We start from the raw sequence: 19,157 nt of genomic DNA, 5'->3' as shown, positions 1-19,157 counted from the left end.
GTTTCTGTTCCATTGTTCTGTTACAGAGATATTCGGCTGGCTTGCACCGATACGGGTATACCAAGACACGTGTGACAGACAGCAGTTACACGGGGGACACATCATCTCCAAGTAGTTCCCAGCAACAAAGGAGATAAAGGAGTCTGGGGCCTTTCAGCCAGGTGTTGGACATCTGCGCCCAGGGTTCTTGCCTGTTCCCGCTGCCTGGACCCAACAGAGGCACCCGTGTGGCTGCTGGGAGCCATCCTGCAAACGACCTCCTGTGCTCACACGAACCAGACCCCGGGCCCCAGCTCCGATCAACAAGGTGCTCAAAAACAAGGCAAAACAAAACAAAAACAAACAAACAAAAAACCCCCTGAGAAACTTGCAATAAAATCAATGAGGTCTGACCCTAAACCAAGGCTTAACATTCAAGATTCCTAAGTAAATTATGAATTTTTTTCCCGTGGCTTAAAATAACTCCGGCATCATAAGACACTTTTTGGTTCCCAGAGTTTGGGTTACTTTGCCTCCCCCAACACATACTTCTAAAGGTCTCGTTCATTAAGATCATCATCATCATCATCATCATCATCATCATCGAAGTCTCACTCAGCTTGGAGAGTGCCATGGTTCTCTTTTTACCACTGTCCATTTCAGGACAGGCATGATAAAATCAGTCGCTTTCAGAATTTTGAGGAGTAGAACTTCCTTTCCTTGCTCTCTTACTCAGTGAGCCAAGTGTGAGACAGCCAGAGGAGGGGCTTCCTTGGCTGGGGTGGCTGAAGGGGTTTTGGACCCAGCCACCAGGCTGCTTCTTGGTCCTGAGCACTGTTGGGGTTGAGAAGCTCAACAAACAGGGCCTCCAAGGAACTGGGGACATCCTGTGAGCATAGTTACTGCTATTCATACCACTGGGCTTCAGAGATCTCCCTTGATGTTCCAGATCAGAGGAGGCCTCCCTGTTACATGCTCTCAGTGACCCCGTGCTTCTCCAGCACAGCATTCGCCACAACTGCCATTCAATGCGGGAAAACCCACCTGTTTGCTCTCCGTCTTCCCAGACAGACTGTAAGTTCCGTGAGAGTAGAAACCGTGTCTCCCTTGTTTAAAACTGTATCCCCAGTGCCTGGTAGAGCGCTTGGCACATAGTATGGTTCAATAAACATGTGTCGAGGGAACAAATGAATCGTTTGAAAACCACTGATTATTGACTCAGCTCACAGAATTGCTCAGAGAGGCTGGGCAAAAGCCAGGCCAGGTTGCACTGGGCTTTCTGGTTTCCAAGTGCTCATTAAGTCAAAAAGGATTAAGATGAACACCAAATATGGGTATACAAGGTATGGCACAGGAAACCAGGTCCAAGAACAATAAAGGCTCCGGTGGAGTGTAAACACCTACACTATGTTCCATTGTGTTAAAAAACCCAATACCCTTTCCGCTTCCTCTCTTTGTCCTGCTAGTCTGCTGGCCCTGGTTAGCCAGCGTCCTCTTGTCCAGTGCCTTTCCTTTATCATCTCAAAGTACGAAATGGAAAGGGTACTAGACTGAGAATCAGAAGGCCAGGGATTTGACTCTAACTAGTTACATGACCTTGGGCAAGTCACTTGCAGAATCTTTGAGACGTCTTTCCCTCACCTGTCCAATAAATGAGTGGGCCACATAATGTCCAGCATCCTTTCCCATTTTGACACGCCATCATCCTTGGCTTTTTGTCACTAGCGCAGGATAACGTAGGGTCCTTTCTCCCTTTCTCCTCGTCTCCCTCTTTGGATCCATATTTTGTTGCTGCTATGGGGGCCCAGGCCAGCTGGCACTTTCTAAGCCCTAGCAAAGCATCTGAAAACCCTCCTACCCCTGCCTCTGGTACTTTTACCGAGTTACCCTAGCAGGAGCGTTGTGATTCAACTTAACAGGGCACCGCCCCGTCTCCTGCCAGTTTGACTGCCTCTGCAGGCCTCAGAAAATGGCACAACCGAGAAGCCTGAGCACATACCACGTCTTCCTAGATAAGCCCTGCCCAGGAGGGGACAGCAGCTCTGAAGAGATTGGTGAACATTCCAAAGAATACAATTTCAATGATTGGGGTCAACCAGCAACGGGAGACAGAGATAGAGGCGAAAGTTACCTCCGGTAATAATAGGACCTTGTAGTTCTATATCACGTGCTCCTGCCTACCAGCACAAAACACTTTCACACCAGCAGGCAAAGGTGGAGAGGGCCAGGGGAGGCAGAGGGATTATTATCCTCCGGTGGTTCACACAGTGTAGTGAAGCATTAGACAGATAAAGCCAGTAGCCCAAGGTCACACAATTAGGCTTTGACATGGTGGGAATTAGAGCAGAGTGTCCTAATCTCACCCGGGGGCTATTTCTAGGTGACTCTTGGTGGAGCCTTTTGTTTATACCTTGGTTCTATCTCATGGTACCTGCCCAGGCAGTAAGCTTGCTTTCTCCCTTGGGCATGAGTAGTGGGAAACTTGAGTGGCCCAGGGTGGGCTTGCCCGCCCGGAGTTCAGAATCCAGCCTTCTTGACTTGGATCTTACAAGCAGGACCCAGAGGGGCCAGTCTGTGGAATGCTGTTGCTGTTTGCATTTGGGAGGCATAGAAGAGGCACAGAAGAGCCCCAAGTGGCAGCTGAGAATGCAGAGGCTCCAGGGCTGATAAAAGTTGTAATTAACGTGTGCCTACAACCCTTTGATCTTCAAAGCCTTTACTCACATTAGCTAGTTATTCCTCCTATCACCCCCATGGGTGAGGCATCATTTTTGTCTTCTCAGTTTGCAGATGGAGAAGCTGATGTGGAGAAGGGGCCTTTTGCCAAGGAGTCTGGCTCTGGTTCAAACAGAGGAGATTCCTGGCTCTCAGCATCTAACTTCACTTGGGGTGACGGGAAAGCAGTGCAAATGAATCTTGAGAGAAGGCTCAAGTCACTCAACTCTTCTGGGTAAGAGACTGCATTTATACTCTTCTGGAAGGAGGCGGAGTCTACAGAAAGACTTGCTGACTAGACTTGAGGGGTAAAGTCCCAGTGACATGCAGCCATCAGAATGGAAAACTAGAAAAGCCTGCTGCTCTACTGTAATGTTATCCCTGTGAGACAGGGGTTGAGCCTTCCATAACGTGCCTGTGGCAGACATCACTAATGGATCACAGTACCCTGTGGCAGACAGCACTAATGGATCACAGCACCATCTGAGGCTGAGTCAAGCTTTAGCTCTTGAGCACAGCCCTCCAGGTAGCCTCTAATAACCAATGGGAAATGGTATGTGAGCTGAAATCTATTTGCTGTTGGTACTGTAGGGCTTGCTTAGGATTCTCTTCAATTGCCACTCTCCAACACAGTCAAAGCTGCTGAAGTTTTATCCCAAGTAGTGCTGGGACTGCCCCACTTCTGAACTCTGTCTAGCGGCCTCTGAAGAGGGCGTCGTGAGAACTTCCCGGGGGCAGAATTGGATCTTGCAGATGGTGCCACTGACACTTGATCACCTGGAAGCTGTCCAGCGCCATCCCTCGGTGTTCCTCAGCTTGGCCTCTCTTATTCTGGCAGGCTGAGCCCTCTCCCGACCCCATCAAGCCAGATGTATTTTCCCCCACTTGAAACTTTCAGCTCAAGCTTTGCACTTCAGTGGGTTGCCTATTCTCTCCTCTCTCTGTCCATTTTCTTCCACACACTCATCCACTTCATCATCAAATCCCACTTCTTCCATGAAGCCTGCACACTCACCACTCACAGAGAGTCATCTTCTAGTGCTTGAAGATACATCGTCTTGTAGAGTTCTTTCATCTGTTTGGCTTTTCTCCCTCAAAACTGTAATAAGCTCTGTGAGGACAGAAACTAGATCTTCCACCCCCCCCCTCACTTCTTTTCATGGCGCCAATGACACCACATGTTCTAGTGGATTGATTTAGCGAGTTTATCACCATTTTACAACTGGGGAAACAGGCAAACCGTAAGGCAAGTGGTGCCCACAGTCCTGTGACTAAGAGGGAGAAACGCCAAACCTCCACTGGCTGCGTGCGGTTGTCACTTCTCCTAGAATTGTGTCTATGGGATTGGCTATGGCATCTTGGCCACAGATGACCAAGCAATAATTGAGGGCACTGCGTATGACAAGAGATCGGAATCCATCTGGCATTTTATTTCAGCTTCTGGTGGGCGGATTCCAGATGGATGTGAAATGGGCACACCCAGGATGGATGTGATCTCAGTAAGGACTTTAAGTGACTGACAGAAGGTCAGAACCCTGACAGGGCATTTAGTCTCTGACCCACTTTGGCAAGCTCCTAAGTAGTGCTATCTTTATGACCTCCTTTTTTCCTTTTCTTCACTACTTCTTCCTTCCTTCCTCCCTTCCCCCCTCCCTCTTTTCTCCTTCCTTCCTTCCTTCCTTCCTTCCTTCCTTCCTTCCTTCCTTCCTTCCTTTTTTTTTTCTTTTCCTAAGCAAAAGGGCTTCTCTGGCTTTATGAAAAAGAAATAAATATCTTAGCAGGAATCTGGAAAGTTATCAGTAGAAGCAGCAACTTGCCATCTCAAAAGTCTGCCTTGCCCTGTGCCTTGTGTGTGTATGTATGTATGTTTGTGTGGAGATATATATATATATATATATATATATATATATATATATATGTGTGTGTGTGTACACACACACACACACACACATATATATATATATATATGTGTGTGTGTGTGTGTGTGTACACACACACACACACACACACATATATATTATGTTTTGTTTGCTCTTTTTTTTAAGACCCCCATTGCCACCCTAGTTATTTTCCATAGGCTACTATAGCTCACCCTCTACGCATTGCTTTGGCTGAATATTATGGTTTGTTTTGCACCAACACGTTATAGCATTCCCTTGAGGAAGGCTGAGAAATCCAAGTTACTCATGGAACTTAGAGAGTGAAGGACATAATCTTTCCTCTTCTTCATGAGTTAGATTTTCTGGTCACTTGACACAATGGTTTGTTTTGTTTTGTTTTTTAACTACAGTTTAAGGTAAAGGGTATTGCATTCAGATCCTGCAGGTAATCCCAGGACTGGCTTCCTGTATCTTTAGCTGTGTGACTAAGACATGTTCCTAACTTCTCTGGCCCAAGCTTCTTCATGTGCCCATTCCCAAGTGACTGAGAGGAACCAGTGGAATCCTCTGAACAAGGCACCTTGTTCCCGAGAGCCATGCTTGCCCCCTGAGGTTCAGAGTGTCACTGGATGAATAGACTTGTTGCTGGCATGGATTAATAATTCACTTCTGACATTTAATACAAACCAGGCATCACTTTTTTTATTTTTATTTTTTTGGCACTGCATTATAGTCGTGTTATTCTTTCCATTAAGTTTTATGAGGCTTAGGTGTTCGTGGCCCACGGAGAGGTGGATTTATAGATCATGAGGCCTGCAAAGGACTTTATAGATCAACTCGAATCCAGCCCTCTCATTTTAGGCATGGAAAATTAAAGGTAAACAGGGGTGAAATGATTTGTTCAGCAAACTGGAACATAATAATATAATAGCCATTTTTATTTTCGAGGCACCTCTATGCACCAGACACTTAGCTCTAGAAACCACATGCTAAACATTGTTCTAGACACTTAACACGTGCACTGCCTGAGCTCACGCCACCCTAAAGTGGCAAAGGGGGGAATCAACCTGAGGTCTGTCTCTTTTCACAGCTCTTACTCCTTCTACACAGGACTCCTCCAAAGCCAAACTCCATTTCCATTGCACCACAGTAAACCTCTGGTCTGGCCCAAGTGGTCTTTGGAATGGAAGGCTTTTCAACCACTAAAAGAAACAACTCCCTCTTTTTTCTTTTAACAGAGTGGCCAAAAGCCAACATCTTTTCCCTAAGTGTCACCGAGAACATGATTTTGAGGCTTGGGGTTTTTCATACTTGAGACCAGATTTGGAAGGGAGGGCTGGAGCATAGCAGCAGACAGATGTATAGGAAATCAAGATCCCTGTCCTACTGTACAAAACCTAATGAGCTGGGAACCTCCCCTGCCTTGCCTGACATATCAGACTTCAAGAAAGATACACTCAAATGAGGGAGAATGCAGAGAAAAACAATTTCAAGGAGGTTTGAGGATCACTACAAGGGACACTAGAAAAAGTCAAACGAAAAGTTTTCTATAGACCAGAAAGAAAAAAAAAAGGATGAAAAAGAATTAGTCGCAACCTATACAAATCACTGAAGGTAAATGAGAAAGATTACTTTGCCAAATCTAGAAATTTCATTCATTCAGTCAGTCATCCAATATATATATATATATATTTTTTTTTTTTTTTTTGAGAGAGAGAGAGAGAAAGCGTGAGCAGGGGAGGTACGGAGTTGGCGACGGGCAGAGGATCCAAAGTGGGCTCCAAGCTGACAGCAGAGAGCTCGATGCGAGGCTCAAAGTAATGAACCACGAGATCACGACCTGAGCTAAAGTCGGACGCTCAACCGACTGAGCCACCCAGGTGCCCCAGCCATTGAACATTTATTGAGCATCTACATTAATTGCAGAACCGACAGCTGGGGATGACAGCAATACAAAAATGTATATAATGTACATAAAGCATGAGCTTTTCCATAACGAGCTTATATGCTCAGCAGTGAAAGACAACAGATGGCCGTACACAGCTCAGAGGCATCCCTCACACTTCTTTCTTTTAGATGGAGATACGCTTGTGGGGTTTTCGTGAGTTATCAGGGAGGAACAAGACAACAGAGAAGAGTAAAAGTCACTCTGGGAAGTCTGGAGGGATGTACCTGACCTCCAAGGCTGACACTAGGAAGACAACTTGTCCTCGACAGAAGATCCACTCAAAGATGAACTTCTGCACAAAAGACTTCTATGACAGTGCCGATTCCCTCTTCAAGTCTGGTCTACCTCTGTGCGAACAGCACTCTTGTAGGTACCCGAACCCGTGCCTTCCCTTTGCAGGAAAACGTGACCGTGCGACAAGCCGGTGGCTGTGGGCCTGACTCAGTGACATCCACCGGTCCCCTGCAGGCTGTAAGATAGTGTGCAGCTCTTCTGGACTCTGCTTCTCGAACCTCACGCTCAGCAATGCCAGCGTTTGTGACTGGCAGATGGCAGTTCCTCGTTTATTACTTTTGGAGTGTGTGAAGACTGAGGGCAGGGGCCTGGGCAGAAACCACCTTCTCGATCGGAGGCAGGAGACCAGGTACTGGTCACATGGAAGTGTTGGTTTCTCCCGGGCATCTCAAGTTGCACAATGATGAGCACTGGGGAAGACGCTTTACTGTCATCACCCCAATGGCTCGCCAGCTGCTCTCTGAGAGAGGAGGTGGAAAAAGGTGCTGCCCAGATCCACGACTGGTGTCATGGAAGGCATTGCAGACCTGCTCAAGTGACACTCAAACAAGTAAGGAATCTGATGAACCTCCGAGCTCAGGCCAAACGCACAGGTCCCTTCTTACAGACCGCGTCGGACGTCCCCAGGGGGCTTTGCCTCCAGCTTTCTTTGGGTGGCTTGTTTCTCAGGCGAAGCACCCAGAGGAAACCCTGCCCCTCTCCCCCACCTCCCCATGCAGGGTGAGTGCAGCCTGATTCCCGATTCCTCTCTGAGCTGCCTCCCTCCCTCATCAATTCTAGCTGGTAGAGAGAAGGCCCCGGGCCAAGGACCCTTGCACTGAGGGCAAACACGTTCCTGTTATTTGACTGACTCCTTTTCCAGCTTTGTCCCTTCGGGAGCCGAAGTCCTAGATGGTGGGGAAGCACCAAGAAGCAACCTTTGCCTTTCATCCGGGGGACACGTAATGAAGTGATAATGAACAAATAACTCAACCCACCATCCCTGTCGATCCTATCCCCTCCCTAACTCCCCACCATATAGAGGAGAGAAGAACTTCTATGCAGGAATTGGAACGAACGAGTCGCTCAGAGTACGAATGGGGAGAACTTTCCATGGCCACTTCTTCTTCTTCGTATTTGCAATTGCAGCCCCTTCTTCTGATATCATGTATACGAAGGGGAGGGCAAAGCTAGCTGTGTGGACGCTGTGGCCCAACCCACACCTGACTCCCGAATGGAGTGTATGAAAACAACCAGAGCACTACCAGTTATCGCCATCCGGGTTTCTGGGGGCCCTGACATTTTCGTGTACTAAGAGAAGCGCAGTAATGCCGTGACTGAGAGCTTGGGCCCAGTAGCCAGACCCCCTAGGTTCGAATCTCAGCTCCATCACTTACCAGCTCTGTAGCCATGGACAAGTTACTCAAATTCCCTATGGCTTAAAAGAGGGATAATACCAGCACCACTTCATAAGGTTGGCGTACGGATTAAACAAGGTGAGTAGATAGGAAACAGAAGGTTCCGGTGCGGGCACATGGCTAGCGCTCAGTTCGTATTTACTATTGTTACTAATTGTGGTGATCGTTATCTCAGAACTATACAACGCACTGCAAAGAAACCAGTGCAGAAGGTACAAGAGCTCTCTCTAACTGTCAAGAAAGGTTGTGGGGAAGAAAGACGAACTTAGAGGCACCTCCAGAGGACCCTGGCAATGACACCAGAGCAAATGGGAATAGTCTCTCCCGGCTGGAGTTTTGCAGTTAACCTATACTCTCAAGTGCTGCGGATTCGAGGAAGAGTTTTGGGGCCTGAGTTTTGCAAATCACCTCCTCGGTGACTCAGCCCTCCCCACCCACCTAGGACCTGTCTGCCCACACTTGCACTTAGGAGGGCCACTTGCCTTGGGTGGACACACCCAGGCAGCCAGTGCACAGCACTGGGGAAGGTCTGGCTTCGGGATGTTCTTTTCCCCCACGACACCCTCTCCTCGTTCCTCGCTTGCCTCCCCCGTGTCTGAGTCTCACTGGGCAGACGATCCCTGGGTAGGCAGGACCTGTCCTAGGTGTGGGCAACTCCAGACTTGGCGAGCTCTATGGCGAGGAGGCACGGTTTGCTATTTCCAGTGTGGCTTTCCCATCAGACATCGGGCTTCCCCATCAGAAGGCTTGCCCCTTCAGGGGCTGCAGGAGACCCACAGAGAAGGCAAGAATCTTCTGTGAAGCTCTTCAGCTTCTCTCCCAGCTGCCACCACCTTCACCTTCCAGAAGCAGGGGGGTCAGGAGGGTGCTCAAGGAATCCAACCTCGGAGCAGCATCTCCAAAATAACCGGACCTCCAAGTGGGCTGCTGCTGGGGAGTGTTTTATTTTGAGGCTTAAATTTAGGGGTTGGAGTCATCATCTGCCTGGCTCCCACTCCCTTCTTGGCCCAAGAAGCTAGTAACCCTGTCCTCAGACAGACGTACCCAGCCACAGCAAGCAGCCACCAAAACCACAAACAGACGGGTGATCTCCCTGTTTGGGGCAGACCAAATAAGAACCCCGTGGTGGGCAGCTGACTGGCCAAGCGCCCTTCTCCGCCCTGCCCTGAGCAAAACAGCCATCTCCACTGTTACCATAAACACACAGATGTATTTGCATCCTATGCATGTTGTCCAGCATGCTTCTGTACACAAGACAAAGTTATTTCTATATCTGGATACTCATTTCAGTTCAACAGTTACCAGTAGCTAGAACCAACCCTCGGATCTGGGACCACCAAAGAAAAGAAAGAAAGAAAAGAAAAAGAAAGAAAGAAAGAAAGAAAGAAAGAAAGAAAGAAAGAAAAAGAAAGAGAAAGAAAGAAAGAAAGAAAGAAAGAAAGGAAGAAAGAAAGAAAGAAAGAAAAAGAAAGAAAGAGAAAGAAAGAAAGAGAAAGAAAGAAAGAAAGAAAGAGAAAGAAAGAAAGAAAGAAAGGAAGAAAGAAAGAAAGAAAGAAAGAAAGAGAGAGAGAGAGAAAGAAAGAAAGAAAGAAAGGAAGGAAGGAAGGAAGAAAGGAAGGAAGGAAGGAAGGAAGGAAGGAAGGAAGGAAGGAAGGAAGGAAGAAAGAAAGAAAAAGAAAGAATGTTATACAATCCCTGATGTCAGAGGGCTCCCACAGTGCTGAAGAGGACGGGTAACAGAAGATAGGATGGTTTTGGGTTTTCCCCTTTTTTAGAAGTGTGGCCCCAAAAGATAAAAAGGCCTCCCTGCATGGTTTTATGGTGGGGTTTTAAGGCTAATTAACTGGGGCCCTATGAGAACCAGATACCACATAATCAGAGGTGAGGTTACTGGAATGGCTGCCATCTTATGACACCAGATTCTCAACGTGGGATGGCTCTACCCACCACCACCACCAATTTGGCAAAGCCTGGAGGCATTTTTGGTTGTCACAACTCCGGGAGGGCAGGTGCACTACCAGAATCCAGTATGTGGAAGCCAGAGATACACGGTCGCCCATTAGCTAGGAAACCATATAATACTACATACACCGTGAGCTAGCTAGTCAGGGGTGAGGAACTGTGGCCTTCTGACAATGGGCCCCCCCCAGTGCCTAAACTACATGGTGCACCGAGGAGGCATGGGGTAGACGTTTGTTGAATACACTGTCTAGTTGACTAACATATTAGAGAGCGGGTAAATTAATAGCAGGGTAACAGAAATACACACACCTTTTTCATTCTGTTTTTTTCACGTATTCAAATCCTATCTTGTCCCTATTGCCACTTCCTCTCCTCCATGGATTCTTCCAGTCTCCTTTGCTCAGCTCAGCATTTCGGTCTCAGCTCAGAAATGCTGTTAGCCTCACAGTCTAAAATGGCCCGGCTATCGATCAGTGCTACATGCTTTATCTGTAGCACCCCGAGGTTCTTGGCTGTAAGTGCCAGCCTCAGACACGTAATTCCTCTGTAGTACCCAGCATAGTGTGGGACCCACAGAAGACACCTGATCAATTCTTAAGGACTGACCAGCAATATTCACGTTACGTGTAGACACATGGGCTCCGACACATACATACTTAGAAGCACACCCACAATGGATGCATGCCCACATCTAGCAAGCAAGGGTCAAATATATAGCTTGTCTTGGTTCTTCACATATGGGAGAGATCAAGAAGTGTAGAGCAGAGGAATATTAAATATTTCTCTCCAAAGCACACATTTTTGGAAACAGACATCAATGTAATCAGGCACTCGATTAAGGAGTTGTAAGGATGTGAATTCATTTATGTAAGATGCTTGCGAAGTTTTTGACTTCTAATCACATGAAGCTATACATTTATTGGTAGGAAAGTATATAGACACTTCGTCAAAATATATACCATGCGTCAACTGGTAGACCATTTGCACATTTGAAATCCTGACTGTCCTAGAAAATTTGGCATGCACCATCACTTTATCCACGCCAAGCCAGATTCCACAACCACAGACTAGGAAACACCCCTTCCTAACTCTGCCGGATTGGTCTGGCTTCCCAAACCCTTGATGGTCAGCTTTGGGGGAGTACACTTTAAAAACATTTTTTTTACGTTTATTTATTATTGAAAGACAGAGTCAGAGCATGAGCAGGGGAGGGGCAGAGAGAGAGGGAGACACAGAATCCGAAGCAGGCTCCAGGCTCCGAGGTGTCAGCACAGAGCCCGAAGCAGGGCTTGAACCCACAAACCGCGAGATCGTGACCTGAGCCGAAGTCAGACGCTTAACCGACTGAGCCACCCAGGTGCCCCTGGGGGAGCACATTTTTTAAAGAAAATATCTCAACTTGCTCAGCGGGTGAAAAGTGGGGTTTGAATTTAAGGTAGGAGGCACTAGTCTACCCTGATGATTCTAAAGAACACTAGTGTGCTTCCCATTCAAGCAGGGACACAAAGGAAATTGACTCATCTGCTTCTCACTGTGCAATCCCCCAGAATTTCTTTCTGAAGCAAAAAAGATCCCCTTTGAGAAACACGCTTTGTCTGTCAGCATCTGCCACCTGCTTCATCTCTTCTTTCACAAGAGTCACTTCCTTTTTAGACTCTGGGTGGAGTTGGCTGAAACAGAGGGGCTGGGGAAACACAGCTCAGCCCTAGCTGAGCCCCAGCCCCAACCCAGCCTCAGCCCCAGCCCAGCCCTCAACCTCAGCACAGTCCCAACCCCAGCCCAGACCCAGCCCAGCCCCAGACACAGCCCCAGCATAGCCCAGCCCCAGACCTAGCCCCAGCCCCAGCCCCAGCCCCAGCCCAGCCCTCAGCCTCAGCACAGCTCCCACCCCAGCCCAGACCCAGCCCAGCCCCAGACTCAGCCCCAGCCCGAGCCCTAGCCCCAGCCCCAGCCCCAGCCCTAGCCCCAGCCCAGCCTCAGCCCCAGCCCCAGCCCCAGCCCCAGCCCCAGCCCAGCCTCAGCCCCAGCCCAGCCCTCAGCCTCAGCACAGCCCCAACCCCAGCCCAGCCCCAGCCCCAGCCCAGCCTCAGCCCCAGCCTAGCCCTCAGCCTCAGCACAGCCCCAACCCCAGCCCAGACCCAGCCCAGCCCCAGCCCCAGCCCCAGCCCAGCCCCAGCCCAGCCCCAGCCCCAGCCCAGCCCCAGCCAGGACCTAGTGATGGGGAGATACAGCACCAGCCCACCTCTACTCTGTCAGGGAACCCCAGCTTGGAACCATCAGCCTGGACACTGCAAACTGATCTCAAATCCCACCTGGGAGACTGCTCCACTCTGCCTTTCAGTTTAAGATCCTTGACTTTTGTAGAAACCCATGTCAGCCTGCCACCCGGGTCCTCAAGACTTTCCCTCTCTGGGGCACGTACAGTCTGCTAAACAAACACTGAAGGTTTCCAGTGAGCATGTGAGGAGGGGCTTTCTGGGTCAACGCATCCAAAATGCTGGCAGAGTTGGGGTGAGGGCTTCCGCAGGCAGGCCCTCTTTTTTCATTTTCAGGCAGAGGACATTGCCCTAACTTGTCTCTTAGACAAGGAACAGCCTCTCCCTTTTTTCCAAGCCTGCAAATGAGAGCATGTCTAGAAGGGCAGCTGGACGCTGATAAGGGAATTGACTTATTTTAGTCACAAATAACTAGGTTGGCATCTCTTGACAGCTGTGGCCAAGCCTAGGGAGAGACAGTCCAGGGTAGGGCAGGGTAGAGCAGCCAGGAGTCCACAGCCTGCCAGGCGGAGCGAGAAAGCCATTCACACCAGGCTTCACGTTAGCTGGTCACAAGGGATGGGGAGGATATGGGAACGACATACGCATGCAATTTCCAAAGCAGTGAATCAAAGGGGCGTTAGCATTGGAGTCCAACACGGGGTGGGGGGGGGGGTGTTAGACAATGGGAAATCCCAGCTCCACCATTTACTAGCTGTGTGTCCTTGGGCAAGTCATAACACCTCCCTGAGTCTCAGTCTCCTGATCTAGAAAATGGGGTTAACTAAACATATTTAGCACGTCATGAGGCTTCCATAGAATAATCTATTCAAACCCCCTGGCGGAATGCCTAGCACAAAGCCAGTGCTCAGTAAATGCATTTCCTGGGACTTAGAACCCCACTTTGCAATAGGAGCGTCGGGCTTTTACAACAGGGGTGCTCTTAACTCTGAGGGATTTAGCCATCCTCCAAGGAGGCCCTAGAGGCCCTAGGACAGTACAGAGCCTCTTCCTCGAGAAGCACTATTGTTTTGTGGTAAGAAATATATACCATTATTCTTTATCTTAAGCTCAAACCGTGTATATTATAGAGGAAAATAAAAAATTGTAGTGAATGTGGAAGGTAGCATTTAGGGTGTGAAACCAGTGTTAGGCTCACCCCGGGGACAGAGGTGGAGTCCTTGGTGATGGGGGTATTTCAGAGCCCCGCGGATGGAAGATGTCCAGCCCTAAGTCTGCTGCGAGAGAGAAAGTCACTCCTCCCTCCTATTCAGGGTCTGCTTCCTCCATGGGAAAAAGAAGGGTTTTTCTAAATGGTCCTTGGAGTCCCCACTGGTGAGTCTATGACAATGAGTCAAGAAATACTTTTTGAATGAATGGAAGGGGATCTGTCATAACTTAAGAATTTCATGCTGCCCATGCTGCTTCTGCGTGGGGCAATTTGGAAGAAAATGGAACCATTTCTTACTGGCCGCCAGCCTCACACACACCTACTCGGCACGGCGCCTTGGCAGGAAATGAGATGTCCAATGGGTATCTGGGGAATAACTGAATTAATTGATGCTAACCTCAGTAGTGATGGATTTCTTGCTTCTCCACCTGGGAAAACACAGCCAAAGCCCTAACTCCCAGGAAGAGGGGTCTCTAATACTCCCAGGGAGCAGAAGGGCACTTGTCACCCCCAAGAGCTCTCTGATGTACCCCTCTTTCTCAACACCAGGGGCGCAATTCCCCAGCAGTGACCTCTGGCCCACAGGGGAAAAGAGACACCAGACGTGGGAGGGCTCATCCCACTTGTCCTCTACCCAGGGCCACTTTCTACTTCCTGCATATGACACCTAATTCACGGTGTCTTCCAACTTAATTTCTTGTCCAGTGTTGCTTAATTTCGTCTGGCCATTTCTCTACTTTTTGCTTCCGGATATGAAGGATGGACCCTTTCTTCCTCCCCAAAGCCTTGCTCCTTTCCAAAGTTTCCTCATTGTCTTCTGGAGGTCCCCCACCCCCAACTGGGATCCTGGGGCAAAAGTACTGCCTCTCCTCCCCCTCCTCTGCCTCCTTCCCCTCTCTGCCTGCCCAGCCAAGCTGCTGTGAAGTCGCATCTCCCTTCCAAGTCTCAGTTCCTTCCAAACAACGTTACAAGCACATGAAAGCCAAGGCCCAGGCAGTTACTGCCACTGGCACTTTTTTGTGCTTCTTCCAAATGACGTTTCCCAAAAGGAACATGAAAACGTGGAGCAGGAGTGAACCCATGGTCTCTGGGTCAGGATGGTGTCAAATATTTGGGGATGCGACCCTTAAGAAGAATCAGGGAGGCAGGTTGGAAGGAGTCAGGAGTCAGAATCCTCAGAAACAAAGCAGAAGACATCACCAGAAGGTAATGTACAAATAAAGTTCCCTGGAGGTCTCAGAGAAGGCCAGGGCTCTTTCTGCACTCCAGGTTTTCTCTTCTCTGGCGTCCCAAGTGTTTTTGCCTTTCAAGGACTTGTTGGAGCTCAGGTCGCCTTGGAAGCCTCCGATGGCCTCGGGTCCACCTCAACCCTCCATCCCCAGACTCTTTCCAAGTATGCCCGTGCCATACATACAGTCTAACGTACTCCCACTAAACACAGACTAATGGGCCTGGGTTCACATGTGCACCAATCCTTCTGGCTGTGTGAGAACTGGCAAGTTACTTAACCTCTCTGAGTCTCGGTTTGTTTCCCTCCTGAAGCCGGGCTAGTAACAGGACGCTTCTCGCTGGGCCACCGTGAGGGCAAAATAAGGCAACACTTGTAAACATTGAGCACAGTGCCCGGCACAGTGAAAGCGTGCGGTAAAATGCTGGCTGGTGCTGTCATTTCTTCTATTATTATGATTATTATCATTATTATTCTTTGTGTTTCAGGAATCTGAATCTTTGATCCCCACTTATTCCCAGTCTGCAGGATCCAGGTAAGACTGTATCTTTACTTTCTTGGTACCCCCCAGAACTGGGTTTAATAAATACTTGCCGAGCAGAATTAACCATAGGCTGAGCTGTCTTAATGACCCAGCTGGCACTTCTTAAAAGAAGAATTAATTTTGCTAGCAATAAGCAAATCAGCCATGTAATTATCTGTACATATATAGACAAAGGGAAGGAACGCTTGGAGTTCGGTCTCACCAGACTACCTCACATGCCGACACCCACTCCACAGCCACTGAAAGATACAGCCCCTGTTTGGACGGGGGTATCGGCAGCCCCAGGTCCAGGGTCCCTAACACGACCCTGATGCCCAGGCTTCCCCCCCTCCCACCCCCCTCCCTGTTCTGAGGCTGCCAGGCTGGGAATATGAGCCACCTTACTGTCTGGATTTCCCCTAACTGATTGGCAGGAGCAGGAGGTTTGAGTAGCTGGTTCAGTCATTGCTTTTCCACCTCACACTCCCTGCCCCAGGCTGGCACCTCGTGGAAACCCAGAACCTCACAGAGCTGGTTCAAGTTCCCACAAGCGCTAGTCAGTGACTGGAGCCAACTGTAAGAGCTTTGGAACCCAGGCGGGGTGGGGAGCCGCAGGGCGCCGGCACCCCTTTCTGGAAGGCTCATTGCCACCAGCTCTCACACCAACACCTCTGTGGCCACCTGGTCAGTAGCCCCGGCCCCTGCCCCGCCTAGCCCTGCCCTGCCCGGGGACAGCCCAGCCAGGCTTCCAGCGCCCTTGGGCACAGGAGCCCGTTGGTCCAGACACAGGGCGCGCACCCTGGAGTACAGTTACTTTCTGCCTTGTGCTCCGGCACCCGCGACCTCACCCAAAACTGCGCGCCGGCAGCCGGCCCGGCCAACTTTCTTCGCTCTTTCTCTTTTCCTTTCAACAAAACGGTGCTTCGCACCAACCCACACTCCGAGAGCTTAGCGCAAATCCTCGCCCCGCTCTCCTTCACCAAGTCCACGCCGCTGGCCGCCCGCTGGCCTCCCGTCCCCGGGGGCCCACTCAGCCAGGTGGCTGCAGGGTCCGTCCCGGCCGCCCGGGCCACTCCCTCCCGCTGCCCCCGAGGCACTCACCGATCTGCGCCAGGCTCAACTGCGAGAGGCACAGTCCCCAGGCTAGGCGCCACCAAAACTTGTCCATGGCGAGAGCCAACCGAGGGGGCGAGCGCGGGGCGCCGGGGGTGGGGTCCGGTGCGCTGGGCGGGGGCCGGCGGAGCACGGGGCGAGCTGGGCGGCCCGAGCCTATCGGGGGCTGGGGTCCGGCTGGGCAATGAGGGCGCCTGGGAAGTTGGGTGCAGTTTTTATTCAAGGGCTGAAAGAGTGACCTAAGAGGGAGGGAGGGAGCGAGGGCAGGACACACCCAAGCGAGGGGGCTGTGACTAAGCAGCCCGCAGAGGTTTAAAGACGCAGCAGCCCTCCCCTGCGCTGGCCCTTCCGCCCCCGCCCCGCGCCCCGAGCCGCGCAGAGACCGTAAACGCGGGCGGCCTTAACGGGCGCCGCGGGGGCCCCGGGGGTGCCCGTGAGCCCCGGGACGCACCGGTTTCCTCTCCCGGCCCGCTGGAAGGGCGGCCTCTGGACGGGCCAGGGGATGGCCCGTCCTGAAACCTTAGCCCGGTTGGGTTGAGCCTCCGACCCCTCCTCTCCGCTAGGTTTCTCTGTGAATGGGGCTGGAGAGTGATCTCTCGGATTTCACCGGCGGGCTGGATATTCTGGGACAGGAGATGGGATGGGGGCGAGGTCCGGCACTGGGTAGTGGCGCTCCCCAGCTCACGGTGGCAAGGAGGGGTGGGGAGCTTGTGATTCTTCCCAGGGGAAGAGGACGAGCGCACTCTTGTTCCCCTGAAAGAGAAGCGAAGTGGAGTTTTCCTTCTTACCAGGGCGGCTCAGAGAAAGCTAAGGATGGCCAGCCAGGGGACTGCCATTTCCCTCCTCCAACCCATGTGTCATCTTCCAGTCCCAGGCTGGCACCTGGACCCATCCACTCATTCATCCATCCAGTCACCTGTATTCATTCATCCTCCCAAACATCGTTCCACCTGCCCATTCATCTTCTACCCATCTTTGCTCACATCCTACAGGGCTGTTGCATCTTTCCCACCCCCTTCCATCCACTTGTCCAACGGCACATCCTTTCTTCTAGCCATCCATCTCCCACTTATTCTTCCAATGACGCTCCCATACAACTTCTCCTCCACCTTCCCATACACTTTTCCACACCTCTTCATAACCCTACATCCATCCATCTGTATACTGTCCTCCTCTCCAGCCAGCCAGCCAGCCAGCCAGCCAGCCACATTTGTGCTTCAGTGTATCTATCCAGTGCCCATCATCCACTTCTCCATTCACCATTTTATCCACCCTCTCATCCACCAAATATCCACCCACTCTCTCGCGCTCCTATTTATACTCCTAGCTAAGCAAACATTAATCCACTTGCCCCTATCTGTCCTCCCCAATACATCTCAGAAAGGGGAGGAAGATGGTCCCCAGAGGGATTTCGAGTTAGAAAAATCATACTTTGAGGGGCGCCTGGGTGGCTCAGTTGGTTGAGCGTCCGACTTCGGCTCAGGTCATGATCTCACAGTTCATGGGTTCAAGCCCCGCGTCGGGCTCTGTGCTGACAGCTCAGAGCCTGGAGCCTGCTTCGGATTCTGTGTCTCCCTCTCTTTCTCTGCCCCTCCCCCACTCATGCTCTATCTCTCTCTGTGTCAAAAATAAACAAAACATTTAAAAAATTTAAAAAAAAGAAAAATCATACTTTGCATTATAATCTCATATCTACCTGTAACATCCAGTGATTTGACATTTGAAAAGCAAAAGCGGTGTTTATTGTTAATGTGGACCACTGAAAGTGTATCTGAATGGGCTTCTCGCCTGGTGGGGTACATAGAAAATGGTAATGGCTGTCAGGGACTGTGGGACTGAATTCTTGCCAGGCTAGAATTCCCGAGCCAAAGGAATTCCCTTTTGATTTTGTTATTTGTTGAAAGAAATTGAAAAATTGAGAGAAAGTGCATGCAGCTTTCCTTATTCATCAAGCCTGTAGCAAGCGCTCAAGAGTATCAAGATGGAAAGGATCTGCCCTATCTATCTTCAGGGGCCTCACACTTTCGCGGGGAATCAGACTCACAAGCCGGCTGTCACCACACAATAAGAAATGTGCTGTGAAATATGTGTGACAATATCCACGGCAGAAGATCGCTATGGATAGCCATCTTGCTATCCATCTGAGAGAAGAGAGCCCGCAGAGCACTGCACCCTTTCCTGGGGAACACCAGACCAGGGGGCCTTCACAAGGGAGGTGATATTTGAGGTCTTGAAGGAGGAGGAGGGATTCTTCAGAAGAAAGGGCAAGGGCACAAGACATCCAGCAACAGCATTACTCTGTAGTAATTAATTGCAAGGATTTAGGAACCAGGACGCCTGGCCTCGTACATTGCGTTGTGCAACCTTAAGCAAGTAAATTAGCCTCTAGTCCTCGGTTCTTCTCACATCTAACATGGGGTTAATATCAGTGTCCTTTCCATAGGATTGGTGAGCAGTAAATGACTCAAAAGTCCTGCGTATATTAAGCACTAGATATATGTATATGTATATATATACGCATATAGTAAGCTCCGTAAATGTGTTTGCTATCATGACTAAAAGCAAAATTGTGACTAAGCAGGGAAAAGTGAAAGCACATGACTTGTTCAGGCAATGTCATAGAGCGGCTTGCATGTTCGATTAGATGAAGATATCGAGGGAGGACAGCAAGAAGGGAGGCCAGAGAAGTAAA

At 50.0% G+C, this 19,157-nt stretch overlaps 1 protein-coding gene across 17 annotated transcripts in view; it reads right to left on the bottom strand.

Moving 5' to 3' along the window:
- Window positions 1-16,672, bottom strand: part of CD44 (CD44 molecule (Indian blood group)) — a 91,018-nt gene extending 74,346 nt beyond the window's left edge. For 2 of the 17 annotated variants that reach the window (XM_042958589.1, XM_042958590.1), the window contains exon 1: window positions 16,454-16,669. In XM_042958589.1, coding sequence (XP_042814523.1) covers window positions 16,454-16,520 — 67 coding nt within the window. In that variant the 5' untranslated portion in view covers window positions 16,521-16,669. Of the gene's footprint in view, window positions 1-16,453 lie in introns of all 17 variants that reach the window. The other 15 variants (XM_042958586.1, XM_042958587.1, XM_042958588.1 and 12 more) reach the window with 15 other exon arrangements.
- Window positions 16,673-19,157: the final 2,485 nt, after the last annotated feature.

The sequence above is a fragment of the Panthera tigris genome, chromosome D1 (assembly GCF_018350195.1).
Source record: "Panthera tigris isolate Pti1 chromosome D1, P.tigris_Pti1_mat1.1, whole genome shotgun sequence".
Lineage (NCBI taxonomy): Eukaryota > Metazoa > Chordata > Mammalia > Carnivora > Felidae > Panthera > Panthera tigris.
This window is presented reverse-complemented; position numbering and strand designations above follow the sequence as displayed.